The sequence below is a fragment of the Thermobia domestica genome, chromosome 5 (assembly GCF_964235325.1).
Source record: "Thermobia domestica chromosome 5, izTheDome1.hap1.1, whole genome shotgun sequence".
Classification (NCBI taxonomy): domain Eukaryota; kingdom Metazoa; phylum Arthropoda; class Insecta; order Zygentoma; family Lepismatidae; genus Thermobia; species Thermobia domestica.
Window position 1 is genome coordinate 179701613 of NC_137458.1, and position 27821 is coordinate 179729433.

The following is a 27821-nucleotide window of genomic DNA, read 5'->3' on the forward strand; positions in this document are numbered from 1 at the left end:
CTTGCCAATACGGCCTTGGCCACAATAACCCTATTTATAAGGCCTTATCAAATCTCAGAGATTTTATTTCCTTTCATGAGTCCGCGATCCTTCTTCGGTAGCAATTTTATGCATCGATTATTCCAAGGCCTTTGACAGAATTAATCACAATTATCTCTTCCAAGTTTTAGCTAAATATGGATTTGGTGACCTTCTCAATTCTCTTATCAAAGGAATATATACGAAACGAATTACCAGGTTAAAGCTAAATGGAGGTCAAAGTGCTCCCATCTCTGTTTGTAATGGTATTCTACAAGGGGACACAATGTCTAGTATTTTATTTAGTTTATCTTTAGCGCCTCTTGTATATGCGGCACACCGCCTACTCCCTGGTGTTCCTGTGTATAACAACAGTCTAGCGGTGCAATCATACATTGATGACACACACTATATATTATGCAATGACGCAGATCTGGTATGTATACAGAAGCTACTAAACCTTTATCAACACGCCTCAGGCGCGCAACTTAATAAAGCAAAAACAAAAATATTGTGTTTACATGAAAAATATCAGTCTCTGTATAGTAGAACGTTTGAAACTGTTCCATCAATCAAAATACTTGGTATTGTATGGTATTCAACTTTACAACAGACTATCACGAAAACATATGAAGTCACAGCCTCTAAGATCCGAAGTCTTTTAATAACGCATAAATCACGTATTCTTAGTCTTTTCAGTAGAAAACTACTGTGTTTAGCTTACTATGGCATTCTGCACAGATGTTCCCGTTACTAAAGCCTATCTATAAGTCAGGCGTTGTTTTTTCTCTGGCATAATAAAGCTTTAAGAGTAGCTCAAACACAACTACTTTTGCCTGCAGCAAAAGGAGAAGTAGAGTTTATGGATATCGGAATTCAGTCACGTGCTCTGTTTGTGCGTAGTTGTCGTATGGTTTGTTCCCACCGCGATTCGATTACTGCTACGGTTTTCAATGTCTGTTTTCAGTTTATTGATCTTGTGCTTCCGATTCCTATCTTTCCTTCCTTCGCGATGTAGTACTTGATATGCTGTATGCAATAGTCGCACGACAGCAAATCGAAATTAGGTCAGTCAAAGAAATATACTGGCATTATCAGAGCACGTGCGTACCTGTTACGCCACACGTCATGCTTCACGTGCCATGCAAACGCTGGAGTAACATTTGGAAAAACATTACTGCCAAGTTTTTAACTCACAAACAGAAAGAAATATGGTATTTTATTGTTAATGATGTATATGAAACGTCTGCTAGGCTCTTTAATCTAGGAATCACCTCTACAAATGTATGCTATTATTGTAATCAGATAGACACTCTTGAACATCGATTTCATAACTGTTTTGACATACCATCCATTTGGCAGGGTTTTAGCACTATACTTAGTAGAATATGTCGTACCTCACAAACTGTTTTTTAGCGTACATAATGTAATATTCTTTCCAGACTTTCATTACTTTCCTAGCTATAAACATAATGCTGTAATCTGGTTTACTGTACAAACTATCATGTTTATTCTTGTAACAGAACGACCATTGTGTCTTGAAATGTATGAAATGCATTTAACATACCAGGATATGAAGATCTCTCCTGTATGTAAACGAAAGTATTTTGCCAACTACTTATCTGCAATAGCTCCCACACTTTCTTATGTTGTAACCAACAAACAAAAATGAACTGAACCAGTGAGTTTTTTTTCCTTGAATAATGTTTTATCTTGAATAATGTCTTACACTTTCAGTTAGGCTGTGAATAGTAAATACCGTTGTAAATTTCTCTGTATTTCGATGGCAATAAAGTTATTTAAAAAAAGTGGCCAAGTCGAAAGAGCACTCGCCTAGTAATAAAAGGGTAGGTGGTTCGCGCCCATACGATGTTTTTTCTTACTTTTTAAAAGTGTTTTTTAGGCGATTTAACATATTTTGGGGAGTAATTTTTCTGGTTTATTGGCGTTTCATCGCATCTCTGCCGATTGTGGTATAATTTTCAAAACGGAAGTTGGTCCACGGCGTATCGTCGCTGCGAGGCCGCTAATTTTGGGGATATGTCGCTAGTTGTCCATCGGTGGTCCACCGACGCTTAAGGCATGGGGAATGTACGCTTATAATAATAATAATAATAATAATAATAATAATAATAATAATAATAATAATAATAACACAGGCCTACAGAAAAAAAATTTTCTTGGTGCCTAAAATTTTAGAGCTGATTTTAACTATGTGTGGGGCGCTGAATCCAATAATGTAAGCAGTTTTTTTCTATCAGCTCTACTTTGGTAGATACAGGCTACTGTACCAGTAGTGTTATTTACGTTACAATGTATGTGGAAGAAATATTACAATCCAAAATAAATATGTAAATTATAAATGATGTAACCACTATTTCTGCATGCTTCTTGCAATAGTATACAAAATAAGCAAAAGAAATACAAATATTCTCGTAATAACAAGTTTGAATATGATCTTATAAACTCTGCAACTCAAATAAATCCTACTGTGCTCTATAGAGATTTCTATTTGGAAGAACGGCGCTCTTTTCTCATTAGTGCTGCTATCTGTCGGTACTAAACGGAAACTAGTCATATAGTAGTTCCAGGAACGTCCACTAGATTGCATTGATATTCTACTTGGCTAGTGGATCGTAGTTGTTGTCTTGCAGGTGGAGTGACATGTTGAAACATGTGAGTTTTGTTCTGAAATCATAACTTGTATCGCGTATACTAAGGCTTTATATTTAACATCCGTGTTAGTGGCCTGAACATAAAATGAGTTCAAGTCGAAGAAGTTGTGTTAACCATCCTGATGTGTTTTGCTACATATGTGGTGAGTACATATTTAAAGACAATAGAAAACATATCAGTGACTTTGTAAAAAAAGCATATCATGCATATTTTGGTGTACGCCTAGGGGACCAAGATAAAACGTGGGCTCCACATATTGTGTGTAAAATGTGTACTGAACACTTGCGACAGTGGACAACTGGAAAAAGAAAAAGTCTTAAGTTTGGTGTTCCAATGGTTTGGAGGGAACCCACAAACCATGTTGATGACTGTTATTTCTGCCTGGTAAATGTTACGAGTATGAATAGAAATAACCGGAACAAGTGGACATATCCTGATCTGCCTTCAGCAAGACGTCCAGTTGTTCATTCCGATGAAATACCAATCCCAACGTTTCACCACTTGCCAGAGCTTTGTGAGACTGAAAACGAACGTAGTGAACATTCTTGTGACATGGATGATGGAAGTGACAGTGATTATGAGGGAATGTCAACAATTCCTCAACAGTTTAATCAAGATGAGCTAAATGATCTAGTTAGGGACCTTAATCTTTCAAAAGAATCGTCTGAATTACTTGCTTCCAGATTGAAGGAGAAAAACGTACTAGAACAAGGAACTAAAATCACATTCTACCGAACAAGGGAAAAGGAGTTTTTACCATTTTTCACTGAAGACACAAATCTCGTATTCTGTCACGATGTTAGAGGTCTCCTAGAACACATGGGTCTTCCAGAATACAATCCAGATGATTGGCGCCTGTTTATTGATAGCTCCAAGCGAAGTTTAAAATGCGTCCTTCTACACAATGGCAATAAATATGGCTCAATTCCAATCGCTCATTCAACACGACTGAAAGAAGAATATGAAGCAATTGCTTTGGTTATGGAAAAAATTAAATATCAGGACCATCAGTGGGTGATTTGTGTGGATTTAAAGATGGTGAACTTTCTTCTTGGACAGCAAAGTGGCTACACAAAATATCCTTGTTTTCTATGTCTGTGGGATAGCAGGGACAAAGCAAACCATTGGTCAAAAAAAGAGTGGCCGCAGAGAGACGACATGGTTGTTGGTAAGAAAAATATTATTAACATGCCTATTGTTGAGTGTGACAAAATCATTTTGCCACCTCTACATCTCAAGCTCGGTTTGATGAAGCAGTTTGTAAAGGCCCTAAATAAGGACGGGCCGTGCTTTGCTTACATGGGAAACAAGCTACCTCAGATCAGCACAGAAAAATTAAAAGCTGGAATATTTGATGGTCCCCAAATAAGACAACTCATGAAAGATCCGGCTTTCGTGGAGTCCATGAATGAGACTGAACGTAGAGCTTGGACCTCATTTGTAGAAGTTATCAAGAATTTCCTTGGCAATAATAAAGCTGATAACTATGTTGAGCTAGTGAACCAGATGCTTAATGCATTCCAAAAACTTGGATGTAATATGAGTATCAAAATTCATTACCTGCACAGCCATTGTCCCAGACAACGTAGGCAGTCCTGACAACGTAGGTGTCCTGCACGTATCCCAGACAACGTAGGCAGTCTGAGTGAAGAACAAGGTGAAAGATTTCACCAAGATATTAAAACAATGGAGGACCGCTACCAAGGAAGATGGGATGCCCATATGATGGCAGATTACTGCTGGAACCTAAAAAGAGACTGTGCAAAGAAACATTCAAGGATGTCACGAAAACGAAGCTTCCCAAGTGTTGAATAGATCGTTTTGAACAAATTATTTGATTTTTTATTCATAAAAACTATTATAAAATGTAGTTACAGAGTTATTATGTACTTGATGTTTGTGTTTATATGGTTTTCATTATTTTCAAAGTGTTCCAAATAACAGATTTAAATGTCATAATTTTCTTTTCACTTACAGTAAAACAGCACCTATGCAATTTTCAACGTTGTAGCAGGTCAGTCGTGCAATTCCTATATCTCAAAAACTAAAGCTGTTAGGGGAAAACTAACGCCATATTTGGATTCAGCGTCCCAATTCTACTTCAAATCAGCTAAGAAACACCCGGCACCAAAACCACTGTAAGCCAGTGTAATAATAAATGTTCAGCTTCCCTGTGTAGTTGTCATTTCGACTAATAATAATATCAATATGTGGAGTCAATTTAACGAACGTTCTTTGAAGATTAGGCAGTTTTTCCATTTAGACTTCCCTTTCCAGAAAATCCATGCACGTGGTTTTTATCCACCATAAAGTCCGTATGACATTAGGTGGGATCGATCTTATGTATGCATAAAAGTCGGAACCAGTACTACATAATGTTATTGTCGAACAACTCAAGCTTGTGTGCAGCATTACAAAAATATTTACTTACACCTTGTGCGAGTGGACATAGATTATGTTCGTTGGGGACCATAGAACACAGTGGTTCTTAACATACTTTAGCCAAAGTGTAAGTCCCGTCATTAGAAGCTCATCTATTTGTTTTAGTCTTCCGTAGTAATTATTATTGATAATGTTTAGTACCGGTAATTGCTTTTTTCTTTACGTATTGTTAGTTTCTTTATTTTAAAAATATATCCAAATAAATGCTACCATAATTACAGTTATTTTGAATGTAAACGCCATCTACAATTGATAAAGAACAAACCTTTAACGTTCCCAGGTAGCAGCAAAAAAGGAAGGTGACTATTGGGGTTCGAAACCCATGCTAATGGACATCAAAAGTATTACAACCTGTTGCCGAAAACCCCTTGAACGTGATGATTACTCTCAGTAATGCCCAATGTATTCAGGTTCTGTGTTGCCCCTATTGGGAGTGTGCGTAAGAACAGCAAAACTTCCAATTTTTTGTACGGTGTATAAGTTCAGTAATTCACCATGAATATAGTCAATCAGAAATGTACTTATAACGAAGATATGACAACATGAATTGTGAAATCTCTTTTAACAAACTGTCGAGATCTGAGTGTCAACAAACTTTACACTTTCCGGTACGGATTATCCAGTGATGCCCACCCCCCTTATGTCCATGACGCACCCCCTCTCCAATTGTCTATCCATAGGTGTTCTTCCATGAAAAAAAAATCTTTTCGATTAATTTTTACACCCCCTCAAACATTTATATAGATTTTTACCCCCCAATATTTCAATGACGCAGTTTGCGTCATAGCCCCCCTTTTTGGGCACCCCTGGATTACCTCGAAACCCCGATAGCCAGAAGTAGCCTGGGATAGGGGACTTATATATTAAATATGACAATCTCAACAAAATGTAGACGTCTTTTAGTGTGAGAGAAAAAAAGAATTAAATCTCTCATTTGTAGTTGTATTAATCTTGCAGTTTTGAGTTTGAGTCAAAATTACTGACAGAAAAAAGGACAATGAATTATGATTACTTTGTAGAATATTCCACTTTATTATCACAAGAATTTCATCTTCCGGTTTCGTTAGTTGTGAAAAATTATAGAGTATAATGCTATACTCTGTAAATTATGTACTGTCGCTGATTTCTGATGACAATCAGAAACAGAAGTAAAAGATAAATTACAGTAATAGTTTTCTATTAAGGGGGAAGTATAACTACTTTAATTTTAACATTTTTTTTTTTTGGCTTAAAATGTTCGTTCGGGTTCACCCCCTTCCTCTTCAACGTTGGATACGGCATGCAAGAACATATTTAGATTTTGATTATTGCTTCCAGATATATTTCTCTGATCTAGACCTGTGCGATGTGTCGGTATATCAGTATCGTCGATATCGATATTGACATTAGTGGTGGGCACAAAAACCGGTTTTTCGGTTTTCGGTTTTTAGAAAAATTTCGGTTTTCTTCAAAACCGATTCCGTTTTTTTTTTAAATTTGTTTTATTTCTGACCAGAATGGTGTTTCGTTGTTCTCCGGGAAGCGAAGCCATTTCCACAAATAGTTTTATGTGTTTTCGAAAAGTTTTCACCGAAACCAGTTTCGGTGAAAACCGAACCGGTTTTTGAGAAAACCGAAACCGGTTTCGGTGAAAAACCGAAATGTCGGTTTTTCGGGCTTCGGTTTTTATAGAAACCGGTTTTCGGTTTTTTTAAAAACAGGTTTTGCCCATCCCTAATTGACACATATCAACATTCGATATCGCAAATATATCAACATCGATATATCCATATCCTAAATTTTCGATATCGACCTTGGGGGGTCGAGGCATAAGAGCTCGTGAGACTTGCGATGGTTGACGAAATAAAACTTAATTTTTACAATAATGTCTTTCAATGACAATTTATTTATTACCACAAATAGCAATGTAAATAAATCCACATGCAAATTTGCAATATTATATACTGTAATTTCTTCGGCGCCAAAACTTTTCTCTTCCCGAGAAAGAAAGAAAGGAAAAAGCACCTGTCAGAAACAAGTGCTTTGAACTTTGACCTGGAATTTATCATAAGAAAGTGTTTTCGTTCCTCTCTCTCGCACATTTCCATCCCGTTTGGTTTTTGAGACCACTTATTGAAAAAAACTGCATACATGACCACTATATGCAGACATGCTCTTAGGCAGAATCAGAGATTATGAAAGGAAACAAGTTTTCAATAATAATAATAATAATAATAATAATAATAATAATAATAATAATAATAATAATAATAATAATAATAATAATAATAATAATAATAATAATAACAATAGGGTTTACAAATAGGGTCCCGTCTGTTTATCTTGCATCGGAGGCCGCTAAATCTACTACGCTAATGGTGTCCCTTAGTCTGTGTTTGTCACTCTTTCCGTTTCCTGTGCTGTTAGGTGTTTATTAAATCTTTACATTATGTAGCCTATTTTATTATTTCCGAATTTTTTTTAAAAAGGAAATAAACTGCGTTCCTCTTATATCTATTTCTTGCCATTCACTTTGTTTCGACTGCTTAAGTAAGATCAATTTGTAACTTCTCATCCATATCCCTCACAATAATAAAAAAGTCATTCTTAACATTTTACTTTATTCTCTTTTTTGCAGTTTGCCACACTAATATATTTGTAACAGAATTGATGTTTGGTCCAACGTCTTTCGAATTCTAAATCAACACAGCGGCCGAGCCTTGTGGTTTGCTTACTATTGCAGGAAAAAGGAGAATTGCTGCTGGTAATGCACTTCTGGAGTCGTGTATACATGACAATGCTAACATACGGAACTCTGAGCAAGACATCGTGAAACAGAAGGAATAGTGGACTGGAAATAGCTAGGTGAGATGAAATGATAAGTATGAGAAAAGGTTTTCACAAATAATATAGAACAAATACTTTGCAGTCGTAATTTTGTGTTCTGAGTGGTGCATTTTCGTATGATCTTGTTCAGCAACCTCTTGTTCAGGCGGTGCCTCCTGACTGTTTGAGTACATTAGCCTAATTGCTGGTTGTATACTGATATTGTGACGTTAAAGACGTGACCTTTAGTACATTCTTCTGTTGTGTTGATAAGTTGAATTTCCTTGCGTCCAAATGGTTTAAATTTTATCTGGAAAATCGGCAGCAAGTAGTAGAAATTACATACAGTAACAGAGATACAAACCAAACTACATACAACATATCGGGAAAACAAGAAATATCATGTGGAGTGCCACAAGGATCCGTATTAGGGCCATTATTATTTTTGATACACATTAACGATCTCCCATGTAATATTGCCCCAGCAAAACTATCCCTTTATGCAGATGATGCTGATATTATAGTAAAAGGAACACAAATGAGGATGTTGATAGTAATGCAAATAAAATCCTTCATAAACTATTTCAGTGGATTAAAGAAAATAAGCTTAAATTAAACATTAAAAAGACACAAGCAATCAATTTTCATCATATGCGCAACAAACATACGCAGCCTGTTAAGATTTTAATTGAAAATAACGCAATAGACTACGTGAACTCAACCAAGTTCTTAGGAATTTGGATAGATAAAAATCTCTCCTGAGATGTAAAATAACTAAGCTTAATAAAAAATTAAATCAAATTTATTTCGCAATTAAATTACTTAAAAATGTTTTAAAAGAGTCTACTTTAGAAACAATTTACTTTGGATTATTCCAGTCAAATTTAACATATGGCATTATATTTTGGGGAAATACACACAAAGCCAAGGTAATTTTTACAATACAGAAACGAATAATAAGAATGATGGCGACCGCTAAAGCAAAAGATCACTGCAAACCAATATTTAAAAAAAAATCGTATACTCCCAGTACGCTGTTTGTACATTTTAAATCTACTGATATTTGTAAAGAGACACCTAGAGGGTATCCTTACGCGGGTAGAAGAAAAACATGATCATGATACAAAAAACAAACAAAACTTTTCTATGGTAGAACACAGAACCGTATTATATGAAAAAGGGTGAAATACGCGGGTATCATGCTATACAATAAACTTCCCAAAGATATAAAGACTCAGGACTCTGTTGCTAAATTTAAAAAAGAACTACAGAAATATTTATTACAACACTGCTTTTACTCGATAGAGGAATACATGAATTGCTAACAGAAAAAAAAAACTACATGATCTACAGTAACCAGTGTCATTGCTTGTTTTTAGCATTTGATATATGTTCAAGGATTTCTACATACACTGCAAGTAATAATTACTCTAACCTTATTTTTAATAATATCATGCAAAATGTAATGTATAATAAGATGTAAGTTGTAAGGCTTAATTATTAACCTAGTGTGTGTCATTTTCATTATTATTGTTCTTTTTACATTTGCGTTTATATATAAATGACGTGTCCACTTCATGTGCATTGCAATACAGTGCTTAATGTATGAAAAAAGGGTTAAATAAATACAAAACAATACAATACATGCTAAATGTATGAAAAAAGGGCGAAATAAATACAAAACAATACAATGCATCCCCAATCTAGAGAATTACTTTGACAGCCGACCATGAGACACTAACTACTCTCTTGCGAAGATAGTCAATTTTCACTAACGAAACGAAGCATGAAATTTCAGCCGCGCGTTCAACAAACTATCCAGAACTAATTCTTTTCCGCCCTTTTCGTATATTTAAAAGCTATACAATTCTTTATTTCCCTGACACTCGCTTCTAGCTACGCTTCTTTCTTATGAAGGGGATGGCGCGGAAGGGTGCAAGTATTTTAGAGCCATCATGTCTCGTGACTATACCTTGTCCTATTCTTTTGCTGATAAATAATTTACTTTTGATTAATGTTCTGTTTTAGTATTGTAACCTAGTATGGTAAACCTATACCTTCAAACTGGCGTCTATCATACTGAGTTTCCTCACTTCGATCTATGTTAAATTTTAGTTTGAACATGGTAACTATTTACAACAACACCTTCTAGCAGACATGTTTACAAGGCACATAGTGGTCTGAGAGTCACTGACCTCTGGTGTCGGAACATCCAAACTACTCTCAAAATACCTCTCAGCCTATGTCCGAGCTAGTAGTGGAATATTTATTTACAAATAACAACACAAATAATTAAATATAGAACTGATACAACTTAAAATACATCTTCCTTGCAGTATTAAAGCATATATATGTAATTGTCATTGCATGTCATATCAATATTATTACACAAAAACACTCTTTTCCTGATTTTCTACTGCTTGAGAGAAATCACCTGAATTCTGCTGTTACACACCATGCTCACCCCTTCACAACATCACGTGAGGATACAAATAAAACCCAAATAAGCTTTATATTTATATTTTGTAAATAAACTGTAACACGAATAAGCAAGACTAAGGAATACTAGGATATTCTACTCATTCAAGAATGTATAATAACTTAAGAAGATGACTGTTTTTCGTTTACTTACAAGGGGTGAAGGTCGATGGAGGGAATGTCCTTCGCTCCAGCATTTTGAACAAACAAGGAAGGTGAGTGAAAATTACAAGTTCGTTTTACTTGAGATGTCTTAGACGCGCTCTCAGCAGATATCATTATATCTGGCTAGAAACTTCATGGTTCACACTTATTGTTACTGGTATTTTTGCATGGGGATGCGAAAAATTATATTGCTTTTGCCACAAAGAAACTCTAGTCTGGTTGTCGTCAGAACCGACTCAGATGACATCGTTGTCAACTTGAAAATTTAATCTTATTTTCATTTTCTTCATTGTTTCTCAAGAAGAAATAAAACAAAGCTTTCCTTTTCGACCAAATACCAATGTCTATCAGGTGGCAATGCTGCTGCACAAAACATCTGTGGTCAGTCGACTTGAGTGAAGATTCTCTTGTTTTGCTGGTCTTTATTTATTTATTATTATTATTATTTTTTTTTAGCTGGATTCTGCTTCTTCAGTGCTGTAGATATTTCTTCTGTATTTCATTATTTCAATGCAATATTATTTTCTCAATATTATAAATCCTCTAAATGCAATATAATACACATACATAATTACAATACAACATGATTTTGAACAGTCATCTGCTTGTTAAATAATAATAATAATAAAACAGGATATAAATCGATAAATAATTCGAAAAAATTAACATACATTAATCCCTTGATATGCAATTAAACTAATATAATATACTAATTTAAATATTGATATGCAAATAACCTAGCTATGTGCACCTTACACACACGTTACATTGATTTCGATACGTATTCTAAAGTGTAAGTGGAGGTCAAAAGTTTTACGAAAAAAATTCGCGTCTCACCCTCCCGTCAACTTTCAATGATGAAACGTGGTATTTAAATTATTCATTTAAAATATCCACCCGTGTCCCAGCGTCTTTGAAAACTCCCGTTTTAAGGGGGTAAGCGGTCGTCTTATGCATAAAGGTAACCAAGAAAGTTCTGTCGTTTTTTCAACCACCATCTTCGAACATCGATAATGTCACCTAAGACGTATCAGGAAGATCAACATAGTCCCTATCAGCATCGACGACCTTCTGCCAACGTTCTGGAAGGCCATGGATTCCATCGCGGTAGCACTTGGTAGGACGCTAAAAGAAGAAGGTATCAAGTGCATTTTGCACCTCTACTAGGGATTGGAAATGGCATCAGGAGGGCGCGGTGGCTCAGTGGTAGAGCGTTCACCTCCGGTGCTTGGGGTCCCTGGTTCGATCCCACCTCACGCCGTTTGGACTTTGCGGTGGACAAACACCGCGTTCGTGGGTTTTCTTGAGGTTCTCCCGTTTCCTCTCACTTTCTTAATTCCACCATTTCATTCATTTCCCATCATTACAGTCTCCTTTAGCCTAACCGGCATAACCGTGGGAAGTAAAACTTAAAGATTCATTTCATTTTTTCTTTTTTGAATTTGCATCCTCTAAGGTGATTGTCCAAGGAATGGAACAGGTGATAATCGGACGGTGCAATATCCGGGGAGTATGGCGGATGCAATAGTGTTTTACATTCAAAGCGTAGAATGTGTCCCGGGTCATCCTAGCCACATGGGGATTAGCGTTGTCCTCTAACAGGAGGGCCCCTTTGCGATTCAGAAGTGCTGGCTCCAGAGTTTTGACTTTTTCTTGATAACTGCTGACAGCACACAGTTACATTGATGCTCTGACGACTTGGTAGCCTTCCCGATGCACGATGCCGCAAGCAGTCCACCAAACACACAGGAGGACCTTCTTTTTCTGCAGTGCTGCTTACGTCTCCTTTGGAACCAGTTCATCGGATGCTAACCAATAATGACAGCACAGTGGAGCTTCGTACAGGACTCGTCTCTCATCACAAGTCAACACCTTGTTCAGCAATGGATCCTTCCTCAGACGAGAGACCAAAGAAACACAGGTGTCTTTTCCCGTTGCCTTTTGGCCCGGAATCAAATCATATGGGACCCATCAACTCAACTTGTAGTTCTTTCCAAGTTAATGGAGTTCCTGCCGAATGGTTTCTTCACTCACAATGAATTGTAGCCAAAGTTGCTCACATGTCTGGCCACTGTTCGCCTCAATTGCTGTCTGAAGATCTTCATTTTGCACATGTGTTGGTCTTCATGTACGTGATGCGTTTTCGAGTGTTTTGTCACCGACCTTAAACTTGTTAAACCACCGTTGCACTGTCCGCGTAGTTAAGACATCCTCACCAAAGGCCTGGGATATCTTGCGCCCCGCTGAAGCAGCGTTTAATCCCAGTGTGAACTCGTACAGCATACACGCCCTTATGACGTTCTCTGGAAGTCCCATGTAACACTGTCCTTAGGCAAGTTCACGGTGTAACTGAACTGCCACAACCAGGTAGTATGTTGGATATAAACACATCAACAACTGACCTTCGCTTTATCTCCATTCGGATTCAACTCAAGGTGTGAGGGCCAGTTGAACACAGACCTCCACAAAAAGCGACAGAATTTTCTTGGTTTTATATGTTAATGTAATGATATTTGTCCAGGAACTTCTTCTAGCTGTGTCGATTTTGGTTACGCTTGGTATATAAGTAGCCTTGGCCTACCTATCTTGTAGCATACGTTCGGAAAAAGGATGAAGGGTAAGGGATTGACATGTAAAAATATGTTTGAAGGGTAACTCCCCCAAGTGTGTTGCAGTGATTTTGATTATTTTTTGGTATATGAGTGGACTGGTCTAATTTAGATTTTAGTACGTTTTCGACGAGGGAAGAAGAAGGTGTGAGGGGGTGACATGTAAAAATAACCGAAAAGGAATTACGTTAGTGTCCAATTCATGGTTTTCGGGGTTGCTGATTCTGTTAGTAATACTTTGGACGGGGTGAAATTGAAGTTCAGCCCCATAGATATGACCTTGAGTTGGAAGAGAGTAAGATTTATAAATAGAAGAAAACTTTCGATATTAATGTCCAATCAATTTCATTAAATGTATTAAATTGAGGATTAGGGAGGGAGGTGGAAACGTTATCCCCAAGTTTTCTGTTGCAAACGTATTAGCACGATATAACACTGAATGAGAAAGAAATTATGTGAATGGTGAACTTTTATTGCTGTACTAAGCTAATATCATGCCCAAGAATGTTGCTGATGTCATTAATTTGTAAGCTGAACTGATATGAGGTTTTGACAGAATATGAAAATTTACAAATATAAATCGAACGGAGAACAACATGTAAGTGAAATTTTATCAAGAAGCAATTATTTTTATCTAATTCTTGATTCATGGTACTTATTTCTTCCCTGAGAGTTTGAATTTAGGCAACCAGTAAAACTCATATGAAAAGGGAAAGAAAACAAAAGGAAAAAGAAAGAATCTCCGTAACAAAAGAAAAAAACAAGGGTGGGAAACCCTGTATCGTGTAAATGAGATGAATGGGATAAGTCGTGAGTGGGAACCCTTCACCCCTGGTAGGGGAATATTCATGAAGCTATCAGCTTAGTCTAATTATATATATAATTCATTTCTTACTTTCGAACCTACAAGGTTCAACCAAAATGAAAAGACTTTTATGTCGGACTTCCGAAGAAAAATAAAATAAAATAAATACATGACCGTGTTTATTTTATATGGAATTCCCAGTCACGACCCCCTTTTCAGTTTTATTAAAATAGAAGAAGTAAAGAAGAGAAGAGGAAATTGGGATAGAAAGAGAGGAAAAAGAGGAAAAGTAAGAAGATGAGAAAAGAGGGAAACTGTTACTGGATATTTTCGAGAAATATGGTAAAGGAAAGAGAATAATTATCGAATTGGGATCATTTCCAATAGCTATTGGGTGAATATTTGGTTTTAAGGTGATCAAAGGGAGTGACATGTTAACCCATACTTAACAGACCTAGATCCATTTAACCCCAACTACCGAATTATCCCAATCTAGCTCTGAGATAGATGAGAAAGTTTAATTTAACAGTTTATTCAATATTTCCGAAAGTTCTCGACTAGTATCCAATACTTGAAGGATAAATGATGATGTTGAAGGCATGTTAGAATCGACCACAGAAAAAAATCAGAGTAACACATATTTGTCGAAGATTTTGACTCTCGACGTTCTCCCATTATGATCGTTCGTTCAGGTTACTTCGGTCTTTTTTTCTTCCTTTATAGAGCCAACTTAAATTAAGTTAGTATTGACTTTCAACGACTTTAATTGCCAACTACCATTAATTATAGTAAGTCACACATATATGTCAAAAGAATTGGTGCACTTAATACTAAACCTACATTTCACTCACACTCACATTCATACAGGACCATGTATACTTCAGGTTGCATTTAGTTGAATTAAACTAACCTAACTACATTTCTATAGACATTTATTACATTTCAAGAAAACTTAATTCGACAGCACAGGAGAAATTTCGATACATGAAAAGAAAATAATACTAGTAATAACAATATGGTTTATAGACATGCATAGAAATTTGTTACTTTTCAATATCTAATAACACATTTCTCTTTGTAGAAATATTAAAAGTTGAATTACGTTAAAAAATCGACAAAACGAAAGACGAAGAGAGAAAAAAATCAAAGGTCAACATTGATCATATATAAGATTCAGTACAAAGAATACATATCAATGTGAAAGAGAAAAGAAAACTAATTGGTTAATCATTTTTTTAAAAAAAAGCACTTTGGTAGCATTTTATTGAGTCTCTGTCCCAAGATGAGAAATTTCGACAATTTTATGAGTCCTTTTCTCAGTCGATAATAACTCCTTTATCAACTTTCTTTATGCACTATGATTGGCGTCCATGAGAGTATTTAATCGTTTGTCTTAACTACAGACGGAAAAAATAGTTTCTTCATATTATATATATATATTTTCCATTTCGTCACTTGACGCACTTGGTATAAAAATTCAAAATTTATTATGATTTAAAAAAATATCGAATTTAGTCCCAGACATTGGGAACATATTTCCATAATACTATACGATATCTCAATGGAGCTAGTTCTCTGGACCTATCTAGGTCCCGTATTCACATTACTAAATTATTAACCAAAATCAGTTCATCGAATTTTTTCTTGGTCCAGATCGTGTAGTCAAAAGATTCTAGTCACTGAACTGACGAACGACAAATAGTTAGGTTTCCGATCGTAGGGAAGGATTTGGGGCGAACTGTTTCATAGTTTACTGATTTCACTATTGTTTTACAAAATAACTTTAGATACGGATTAGGGTTTTTTTACGACTTGCTACTTGTTCTATTTACATGCAACATTTAACATAGTATTAAACTTTAATAGTCACGAACATTAATAACAAATCAGTAAGGTGTCATTTATCACAAATTACGCGGTAATACTTTACAACACAAATAGTTCGTCAAATATCGGGTGTCAAAATCTATGGCAACCTAAAACAACCAGGGAAAACATCGAGCCCTTTACATACATATTCGCTCATATATATATATATATATATATATATATATATATATATATATATATATATATATATATATATATATATATATATATATATATATATATATATATATATATATCCTCAATATAATAAATTTTATTCTAATATCAATCTTAGTATTTCATCGACACTTAATTCTCTACATAACCTTTTCATATTTAATAAGTATTCACATTTTCTTACCTCAAAACAAACAGAAAAAAACCCTGACCAACAAAATTTCCTTTCATTTAATAAGGTTGCAACATTGAAAAGTATATATACAAACCCGATAATCGATATTTCAATTTACTAAGATCCGCGTATAGAGAAATAGTTGATATTATTTAATAAGTCGACACAAAAGTGGAAATACAACAAATATAGCAGGCACGTAAGTTTCCAAACTATGTAAGCAGGCATATATAAATGTATATACAGAGAAAAAAAGAAAAAATCAAGATTATTTAAAATTAGTGGGCCCAAACTACTAATACATACCCACCATATAACCAATCAATAGGAAAAAAACAGAAATCAGTAATCAATGGGTATAGTTTGTACGATCGATGAACAACAATCAAGTTTCTGGGAATCTAAAATCGTAATGTACCTTCTCGTCAGTCCCTCCCATGGTGGATTGAGTATCGTGAAAAATGGTCCTGAGTTGTTCTGAAATACCGAAAGTACCTCCACGAATTGTATCCCCGATGTCTCAGTTAGTACATACGATCGAAATTGTTTATATGAACATTGTATGCTTTCATGAGTTTCAGAAACCGGTGGGGGCAAGGTTAAAATTTAAAAAAACTTTAGAGAAGGAGTAGAAGAAAGAATAGGTAAAAATTGAGAAGACAGAACACTACAACTACGAAAGATAAGTGGTCAAATTTATGTATACAACATACTATAACCAAATATTTTCTTTTATGCCAAAAGGGGTTCGGCTTACCAAATAAATAGCCGAAAAACAAATATCTTCAACGACGAGACGAGTCTGTGCCCTCGATGGGATTTTCGGAAAGACAAAGGCTTTAGGGAAATCCCACCACTCACCGTATCCGGTCAACGCCATTGAAGACCCCGCAATCCACCGGAAGGTTAGAGAAGGCTCTAATTTAGAATGTCAAAATAGAAAAAAATCATCCGACCTCTCAGAAACTAAGAAAGTCCAGAATAGTAATGAAACTAAAGTAAAATAATAGCTAAGATATCCCTAACTAGTAATTTGCCAAAATAAAAAAAAATGTAAATAAACTAAATTTTGGATCGGTGATTTCAGTGACCAAACATGACCGAGGGCTACCCTGCGCAGACATGCCAAAGTCTGGGACGTCGTTAATTTCCATCATCTAATTGAACTAAGAAAAGAAACGAAAATACTTAAGAGGACCAGGGGTCGACATCCGGGTATGCAATGGACATAAATATTAATTTAGTAGCGGTTGATTTAATCGGATGGCCCGATCTGAGCTGTTAGCTATATGAACACTGCACAGTAAATAAGGTAAACAACGAAGAAAAATCTCGTAGAGTCAATGAATGTTAAAGGTACAAATGACCAAACCTGTACTTTTCGATGATCACAGGATATAGCAGTTATTTTTCTTAATTATCATTTCTGTCAACCTTTAAAAGTAATTCCCACATGATGCTACCCTATCTGATGAAAGGCTTAAGATCCGGGGCTGTTAATATGAGGTACTTAAATGCGAAGTAACATACAATTCCCAACTACGCATTACTATCCAATAGCAAACTCGGTTGGATGAATGTACTGGTGTAGAAGTCAAAACGCGAGAGATTTTCAGTAAACATATTCATATTCTCACCATATAATATACACTGGGCCTCTCCATTTAAATATAGGTGTCATATCATCTCATGCATATTTTATATCATAACCGTATTATTACTATATCATTACATTTATTCATTATTTAATCATTTCCACGCGAAGTAATATTTTACAGACACCCTATTACTTGCACTTACACGCAGGCCATATACATATTACATTATGCACTAATAAATATATAATTATCACAATCCGTCACGCTTAAACTACTACACAATAACATTCATCGAACCACGGACTCTTTGTTCCGAAGCACCAAAATTATATTTACTTCGCAATTTTATAAAATAAATCCATATGTGTGTTCACTGAAAGTTAAATTGTCAACGATTATTTTATTTCTGATTTACTGATAAAACTAAAGCAACAATGGAATTTTTCTACAGCAACGGGAAAAGAGAATTTAATATTACATTTTGAAACAAACAGTAACATCATGTAGGCTTTACTTCTATTAAGAAAATAGGCATTCTTGTTTTTAGTGGATATTTCGGCTTCTAATTGACATAGCAAGCTGTAATTTTCAGAACAGTAAGATCTCATGCTATTTTACATGAATGTATACTCGTTCGAACCGCAAACCATGTCCACGGGATGTAATTTAAGAATAAAAGGCTAAAATCAAACAATCTAGATCACTAACTCATGCATTGACGTAATGTCAACAAACAATTGATTAGCGAAACCGGACACGATGGCACTGTAGTAAGGAATAATCCGCTGTGTACTAAAATATACCCCTTTTACTTATTAATCAGAACTCTAATATTTACTCTTGTCTAGTGTACTTCGAGTTAGACAAATGGTACTAAATTAACGCTTGTGAACTACACTGTCCTAACAGTAAATTCACGCACTCACACAAAACTACTAGCTACATACCACTATAAATACTAGAGATAAATACTAACTAAACAAGCACCATTTATTATAGGCATGTTAAAGACAAGTACCTTCAAACACATTACTCCTTGTCGGTATATAAAGTTGGCTCTACTGAACTTTAGTTGGGCAAAATGAGAAGGGTCCAATTAACCTGGCCAATTACTTAAAACATTTTTATTAGAATTTGAAGCCATGGGGGCACCTTAACAAAATTTATTGAGGGACGTTTCCACTGAGACGGGAAAAGGCCCTAATCACGAATATTATCTAACCCATCCCCCACTAGAAATGGTTCGATTTGGAAACATGAATAGGAGCCCTTTTGTTAGATTAAGATGCCATTATGTTAATTAACATTGCAACTATGAAACCTTCTGTGTACATGCAATTACTGAAAAAAAATCACATTCACAGTATACACTATAGACTATACAAAACCAGGTCGTATTTCCCTAATCCCTAACTGAGTTCTAAAAGATCAAAAATCACTCTCCTTTCTGTCTTTTCTATCTTGGCAGCAAACATGGCTTCCTGCAAACCGAAATCCTGTATTTCACTTAACTGTGAACTGTTTATTTAATAAAAAATGCAGACTTTAGGCTCCTAAGTAGTTGTAAGTCTTTAACTATTAAATTAAATTATATGTTACTTTAGTTCTATTAAATATCTGTCCTTTTGCAGTTAAAATATGGTGATCACTTCCACAGGTAGTGCTTTGTAAGGTTTCCACGACGATAATAATAACATTGCGCCGAAAACGACAGAGATAGGAGGATTCCTCCAATCAGGGCGAAATCTTTCAGCCGCGGAAATTACAAAACAAATAAAAATTGGTGAAATCCAGATATAACCGGATCTGAAAGTGACTATGGACTAGTGAGAGAGGTTGAGGGAAGATTTAGTTACCTGGCCAAATTCTACATTGGTCTGAAATTAAGAACATTTATATCCAATGGCAGAACTATATTTCGATATGACGTCAGAATGGTAAACCTTGTAACTATTCAACTTGTATATGTGAAAATGGGATTTACAATTAATCAAAATATAAATAAATATGTTATTCAGTGAAAATATGATTCCTAATGAAACCTTTCGATTCATTACATTTAATTTGAAGTAAAGAGAATAAATAAATCGTGTAATTAAACCGAAATCGGATGTAAAAAATTTTTAGTAGGTACAGGGTGAGTAAACAAAAGTTTGTAATGGTACATTACACATATGAGAAGACATGTAACTTCCAGGTACCTAGTATTAAGTTCCGAAACGGCACTTGTAGTTGGTTGGGTTGCGTAACTTACATTTCCTGGCAACCAGAAAGTATCAGTTCGAATACGTAAAAACCAAGAAACCAGCGCCGAACGGAACATAAGAATGTTGTAACAGCACTTTTTAATTGTCGAAACCACTACGGGAAGATAAACGTAGTAGATACTTTACTAGAAAAGATCACGAAAATCCAGAAGGAAGCAAAAATGTCCTCTTTTAAAAGATGAAAAGCCGGAATTTTATGGGAAAATTTTCCATTCTGAAAAACAGTTATTTTTGCATCTTTAGTTTGTATAGTCACAACTAAAGGCTTTTTAGCTGCAAGTATCCCGTTCTAACGAATAGGAATAGAGACTTTATTGAGTGGGAATTGAATCTGGACAACAAAAGGTCCTCTAAATTCACTACACTTTAAGATTAAATTTACTGAAAGTACTTAAAATAATATTTTTCATATGAGTTGCAAATCCGTTTACATAACACTTACAGAATAGGAAAAATATAGAAATGGTTATAACTCATTATATTTCTCGTTACTAAACAATATCGATTCTGATTATTTTCATATGAGAAAGAAAAGACTGCATTTGATAACAATATATCTTTCTATATGCCAGAACTGATAGTAAATATATAACACATCTAACAAAATATTGAACAGAATTTTAATATTTGTGCATGAGCAAGGTTGCTATTTAAGTCAGTTAACTTAACGAATACAATACATTTAATAAATGTAAATCGGTCCACGTACCAAAAATTTCAAACTGCCCTTCCCTTGCATAACAATAAAATACAGGTGTCTCAAAATTGTAACAGTTAGCTCTTCCTTATGAAATATTACAGGTATACACTTCTTTGTACGAATTCGTTTTATTTCAGAGAACAAGAGAGAGTGTCCTCTTCGATACGTCACGAAGTTCAACTATATCGACCCTTTGTATTTTTCAAAACTGAATATATTATCAAAAAAATCACGCAGAAAAAGCTTATTAAACGATATTTGAAATATATGCAATTCCATAAAACATAGTTCTATCCGAAAAACACTTAAAAAATGAATTATTTATGGTTATTAAGTTAACTATTCATTGCCAATTTATTCCAAATACTCCACTTAACTTCACAGTTATCAAGGTCTTTTCACTCGTGCTTTTACTATTAATGGTGCTGACCCATTGGCGCAGTGTTGGGTAAGTTACTTGTAAAAATGTAACGCGTTACAAGTTACTTTACTTTCTCGTAAAATGTAACGCGTTATTTGCCCCAAAAAAGTAACTGTTACTTTACTTCGAAAATAACGCGTTACTAAGCCGTTACTTTTAGGTCAGTAACTTTAAAAATGTGAAAAAAATTATGACTTCAATTTTCCGTACTACTATTACTACCGCCATTATTATTATTATTATTATTATTATTATTATTATTATTATTATTATTATTATTATTATTATTATTATTATTATTATTATTATTATTATTGCACGTTCTGAATCGGTTTACGTAAATAAAAAGGCAAATTTTTACTTGATATATGAACATTTTCATATAATGTAACATTGATAAAATGCCATACTGCGTTACTCGTAGGGATGGACACGAGCGAGTTCGAGCGAGTTTTCTTTGAAACTCGATTCGACTAGAAACAGGCATCTTTGAGCTCTACCCGAGAACTCGGCTCGAAAAATTTCCTCCAACTCGACTCGAATTGAGGTCGAGTTTCGAGTCGAGTCGAGCCAAATCCGGAGTGTAGTTTCGAGTGCTCTCTTCAAGTATATTACATAGACAATATAATTATTATCAATGACACTACTACTACTACAACTTTATTATTATTATTATTATTATTATTATTATTATTATTATTAATAATAATAATAATAATAATAATAATAATAATAATAATAATAATAATAATAATAATAATTATTATAACAACACTATATAAACACGAAAGATAGGCGGTTTGTATTTGAATACTAGAAAACTAGTTGATTGCCAACCTCGATAGTCGTGAAGTCTAGGAGTCAAGGACATTGTTCACGAGATTCTGAATTTGGGTTGAGGGTCTAGGTTGAGTATTCGAGCTCGAGCCAAACACTGTTAAAACTTATAGGGCACTGGCCAAATATCTTCAAAACTGCTTGCCCCGGGTTTAGAGTTGTCAACCATTCGAGCAGCTCGGCTCACAGCTCATTCACTATCGACCCGAACCGAGAAGTGAGCCGAGCCAACAGCTCACCCAACCGACTCGGCTAGAGCCCTCGGCTCAGTTGAGCCGAACCAAGCAGATGGCTCATCCCTACCAAGCCAGCTCGAGCCGATGGTTCACCCCAAGTGAGCCCGCTCGAACCATCTTCTCAGTTGAGCCGAGCTGAGCTGAGCTTGTTATGAAAAATCTCTTGTGGTCTCGCTATCGAGACTAGACGAGATGCGAGCAGTGTCCCCTCTCGTGAGCAACACTAAAAGTATTCCATATTACTGTTTAGCTTACATTTCTCATGGCTTTCGTTTCCTAGGTAATCAGGCCATGACTTCAAGACGAGTTAAAACGAACGAGCGATTTATCAAACTCGACTGGACTCGAAACTCGACGCGAGAAACTGAACTGGCTCGGAACTCCACTCGAGGATATTACCTTTGACTTGACTCGAAACCCGACTTGAATTCGAGTCGAGCCGAGTTTTAGCTTAACTCGTGCTCATCCCTATGCGTTAGAAACAATGGTTGCTTACTATTATTCTGCTAAACTAATGATATAATAATAACAACGTTGTTAATGTAAAATTAAAAATACAGAATATAGAGAAACATTACACTACAACTAATAAAATGAGAACACATGAACTGGGAGTGAATCAAAACTTGCTAGTAACTCTAAAATCGATACATGGTTTTTAAAGCTAGTTTCAAACTCTATAATCAACGGGACTCTAGGATAAGCAAACTGATCTGAAAGAACTCCAATATTACATACCATCAGCAAACTATTTTCTAGTAATGAAGTAGTCTGCTCATCAGAAAACAGTTTATACATATTAACCCATACTGTAAATCGTTAATTATGGCACCCTAGTTGTTAATAAATATTTTCCACCGCTGTCACTTCAGACACTTTATTATTAAATCCTGTCCACCATCATCCTCAGCTCTTAAGAAAAAAGTATTCTTTCAAATGTTCGAACGGTAAAATATTTTCGTTCTCCATCTTTATAAAAACAACACCAATCAAAGTAAAATAGACTACCGGTATCATTGCACTCCTAGTTCACTCACTGAATGTATTGATTTGAAGCTGTGAAAATCTACGACAAAATCTTCCAGGTGCTTGCAGTCAGTACACGTGATTTCCCTAAGGTTGTCCTCATCTTCAAAAAACAGCAAGTGGCACTACGAATTTATCTGTTTCTCTGTGTGTCTGTGACTGTCAGTCACTGACATACGTAGTTCGTGCTGGATTGTTTCATTATGAGAAATTCACTTACAGGAAAGAAACATTTGTTTCCGGAAAAAAAAATACATATATTGTAGTTACTCATCCGAAATGTAACGCGAAAAAAGTAACGCAAACTAGGTACGTTACTTAAAAATTTGTAACGCGTTACCGTTACAGTTACATTGGAAAAAATGTAACGCATTACTAGGAAACGTTACTTAAAAAGTAACGCGTTACAAGTAACGCGTTACTTGCGTTACGTTACTTCCCAAGACTGCATTGGCGATTGTATCCCACTCGCTGTTGGACATAGTTATGAACACTCCTATAAGATTTAACTACCCAACACCACGTAGTCGCTTTTTTTTAACATGGCAGCGCTGCGTAACTACACTGTAATTACGACTTGTCAAAACATTAAAAAAAATCTCTCTCTCCTCTCTCTGCCTATATAATTCTTTTCGGCATCGTTACACAGCCTATACGTTTATATAGCATACCAAAAGTTAATGTTTCTTTATGATCTAAATGAGATGAAATTTACATTGAAGCACTCGTCTAGTATGAAGTATCGATACTTCAGAAAATCCATAATGTTAAATCAGAACAGTAAAAATTGTTTATCTGTCTTTTCAACTTGAGCCTAGATATGCAAATTGCAATATCGAACCTGTCGACACAGGCAAGCAACACGCAAACATTCCAGGAACATGATCATTTACAAGTGTTTACTATAAGAGTTTCCAGATAAGATGATGTAAATGTAGTAGTCTAATTTGGTCCTGTTTCCATCGATGGCTGACTGGTCATATCTTGGAGTATAAATAGCCAATATTTTTCTAACCATGTAAACAAAGAGATGCGAAGTCTTTTTACTTAGTTTCATCATCCGTGATCGACCAGTTATCTATATAAAGTAATATACAATATTTTCAACTAATATTCTCGTGTATATTTATATTTCCTCTGTTACTATTACTGCACAATTTGACATTTTTTAATGATGCGTCACAGTAGGCATCACTTTTCATAATTATAAATTTAATACTAATATGTTAAACATGTTAGTTAATGTTAAAGTTCATTCCAAATTGCTTCTAAAACTTTGTTTATAAGTAAAGTAATGATAAAAATTTAACACTCACGAAGTTTGTACAAAGGTTTCCGTTCATCTGCATCATATCGTCTCAAAACACCACAAACCATGTACGAAAGCAACTCGAGCAACTGAAATATACAATAATATCCGAATTACAAAACTGAATTTTTATAATAATGATAATAGTTTAATAATTTTATTTAGTTTATGGCTATTAATAGTCATAGAAGAGTGTATCCGAATCCGACATTTGCACTTCGATGATTCAGTTCTTTTTGAAATAATGAGTTTTCATGGGTGCTTTTTTGTTGCTATACTGTTGGAGGTTTCTTCGGGGTGAATAACGTAACGTCACTAGGTGAGGTGCGTCGTGATCATTGAGGACATAAATTTACTTTGAGTGCCTTTAACACGTTTAGAGGGGTATTCTTCACTCTTAGTGATCCCCATTGATTATGGAAAAGATGACTGCCTTTTCGTTCACTACATATCTCTTTTGATATGACAGAAGGGACTACGATTAATTTTTTGACAATCATAAGCCCCTTGTCCTGTAGCGCTGGAGCTCTAGAATTTTGGAAGAGACTCCTGTTTTTGACTCACTTCGTATCCCTTTTGATGTGATTCAAAAGAATATGACTCTCTTGATCCACCATGTACTTTTTTCTCTCATGGTGTTTGTGATGTCACACGCAGATGTGACGTCACAAGGAACACTTGAAGTTCATTTTGTGTAACAGTGGAGGGTCATTAAGCATGAAGTGTGAGGAGTGAGTGAACATAAGAATTTAAGTGTCTGAATTGTAGTTGAAAGGCGTGTTTGATTGTGGTGAAGTCATAAGTTAAATACAGTATGTATGCACATGTACTTATATGTCTATTTACATATTTCAGAGTTCCTAATTAGGTACTTCTCTGTTTTGGGTTAGAATCTGGCTGTCTGTAAACTTGATTTTTCTATTATTTAAATTTTTCTCCCCACAAAATTTCCTCCAAGCTGCTAAGAGGAATAGTACTTATATATGTAGTAGAAACTACGCACTACTATCACTCCGTGCCCTAATTAAAAAGATTCTACATATCGTAGTTACATTATTACACATCGGGATAATTCCGATCACTTAAGTACAAGTTTGATCACCTCTGATCGAAGTTACCCCGACTCGCTATTTTATATTAAACAAAGCCATGCAGACTAAACATTCAAATACACAGAGTGAAACATACAGCGTTATTTCACTAAAAGAACATGCTATGGAATATTGTAAAGTTTATGAGACTCTTAGAAAAATAACAAGTACTTACTGCGCAAAATAACCAGACCAAAATTTACAAGGAAAAGCAAGGAAACGCAAATATCGAAATCACTTGCACAGAACAACTGAACAAAGGTCCTTCTTTCTCTTCATGAGTACTTTGTGACTTCTGCTAGAGGAGTAAGCATAGTCTGGGTCACCGGTCTTGTCACTTTTGAGTAATTCAATGATCGGAATTACCTCACCGATCGGCATTCCCCCACATTATTCTATTGGATTATTCTAGACGGGAACTGATGTGGTTTGGATTGTATATTATGGTGTAGATCAACATCACATATCACTTTTCTGGTTTAAAGAAAGCTACAAGTCTTGATATAACAATTCCCCTGTGCTTTATAGATAATTGTGATGATTTGCGAATAACTATGAGTAACCATTTAGGCGTGTGAGTTTCGTTGTCATATATACAAGCAAAGATTCAAGGAAAAATATCCATATCCTTTACAAACCAAACTAAGCTTCGAGGTCAGGTACCCCTCAGCTACCCATTCCCCAGGGTCGACGGCCGTGGTTGTATCTGTTTGTCTAATATAACCTTAGTACTGAAAGGAACACTAACTTCTAATACAATCAGTGTGTAGGTTAGTAAATGTGGGAAACTAGAGTATGATTCCCTACCGGCTGCTTACACGGTTCGGATCCCAATTGTACACGATGTTAAGGTTTCATTTCCTGTGTGATCTCAAGTGGTTTGGAACTTTCATACTGAATATGACGCTAAACTGAAATCCGATTCAAAGAATTGCATATTATTCTTTTAGATTCGTAAGCTGGAAATCTCATGAACAGTAGTCATAACCATCATCATGGATATTCTGCCATTATTGGCAGGTCACTTACCGTAACAGAGAAACTTCCAATGCTTCACGGTCCTCAGCTAGCCTCTTCGATTTCACCTAAGATTTTTCTGTTTTGATACCCCCTACAATTATAGCCTGCTTCGCCCCTCGCTCTCCTTCCTGCTACTATACACTGTAGTGAATCCTTCATGATACGCTTCCTTCTTAGCCAGTGTTCCAACCAGTTTCTCTTCCTCTTTTCAATAATATCTAAAATCGTACTTTTCTCCCTCATCGTTTCAAACACCCTCTCATGCCTTTTCCGCTGAGCCCAACTAATTCATTCCACACGGTTTTTGAAAGTTTCCAGTCGTTTTCATCATTTTTGCGTAATATTCATGTAATAATCCCCACAAAGTATTTTATGAGTCTTTCTCTCAACTCCTTATTCAAGGTCCCACAGATTATACTTTTCTTCCTCCTTAAGTCTTTCACCATTCCTATCTTTGCTTTTATTTCATCTTCACACTTCACATCATCACTCTTCCCTCTTGCTTCTATATTTGTCACCAACCGCTTCGTTAAATTTAATATAGCCTTTGTATTTCTATCATTTATTTTCATCCCATTTCTTCACTGTGATTCCAAAAGTTTTCTAATATCTTATTGATTTTCTTTTCAGATTCCGTAACAAGCACCATATTGTCTGCAAACTGTATACACCTAGTCACTCTATCTCCTACCGAAATGCAGTCCTCATTATGTAGATCCTTTTTCACTGTCGCTTCTAGATATATACTAAATAATGTTGGCTAGAGACAGCATCCAATTACACTCCCTGTCAAACCCTTCTTCCAATTACACTTTCCTCTCTTATTTCCTCCTCTATTCTAACACTTACTTGTTTGTTCATGTATAAGTTTCTTATGAATCTCCAATCTTTCCATTCAAATTCAAGGTTCTTTAGAACTCCCAATAATTATTCTCAATTCACGCGGTCAAAAGCTTTTTTCTAGATTTCTAATAAATACAACATACACCTCTTTCCCCTTTTTCCATAAAGATTTCACTGACTACCCTTAATTATTGCTGCATGCGATATGAAACTAAACGTTCTACAATCCTGGTATCTCTCTCGGTACGATTTCT

The 27821-nt window shown here is 35.3% G+C and overlaps 1 protein-coding gene across 3 annotated transcripts in view; it reads right to left on the bottom strand.

Annotated features, from left to right (window-relative positions):
- Positions 1-27821, bottom strand: part of LOC145684739 (uncharacterized) — a 294584-nt gene that overhangs the window by 91965 nt on the left and 174798 nt on the right. For all 3 annotated transcript variants that reach the window (XM_081757116.1, XM_081757118.1, XM_081757115.1), the window contains exon 3: positions 24621-24702. In XM_081757116.1, the coding sequence (XP_081613242.1) occupies positions 24621-24702 (82 nt within the window). The remainder of the gene's footprint in view (positions 1-24620; positions 24703-27821) is intronic.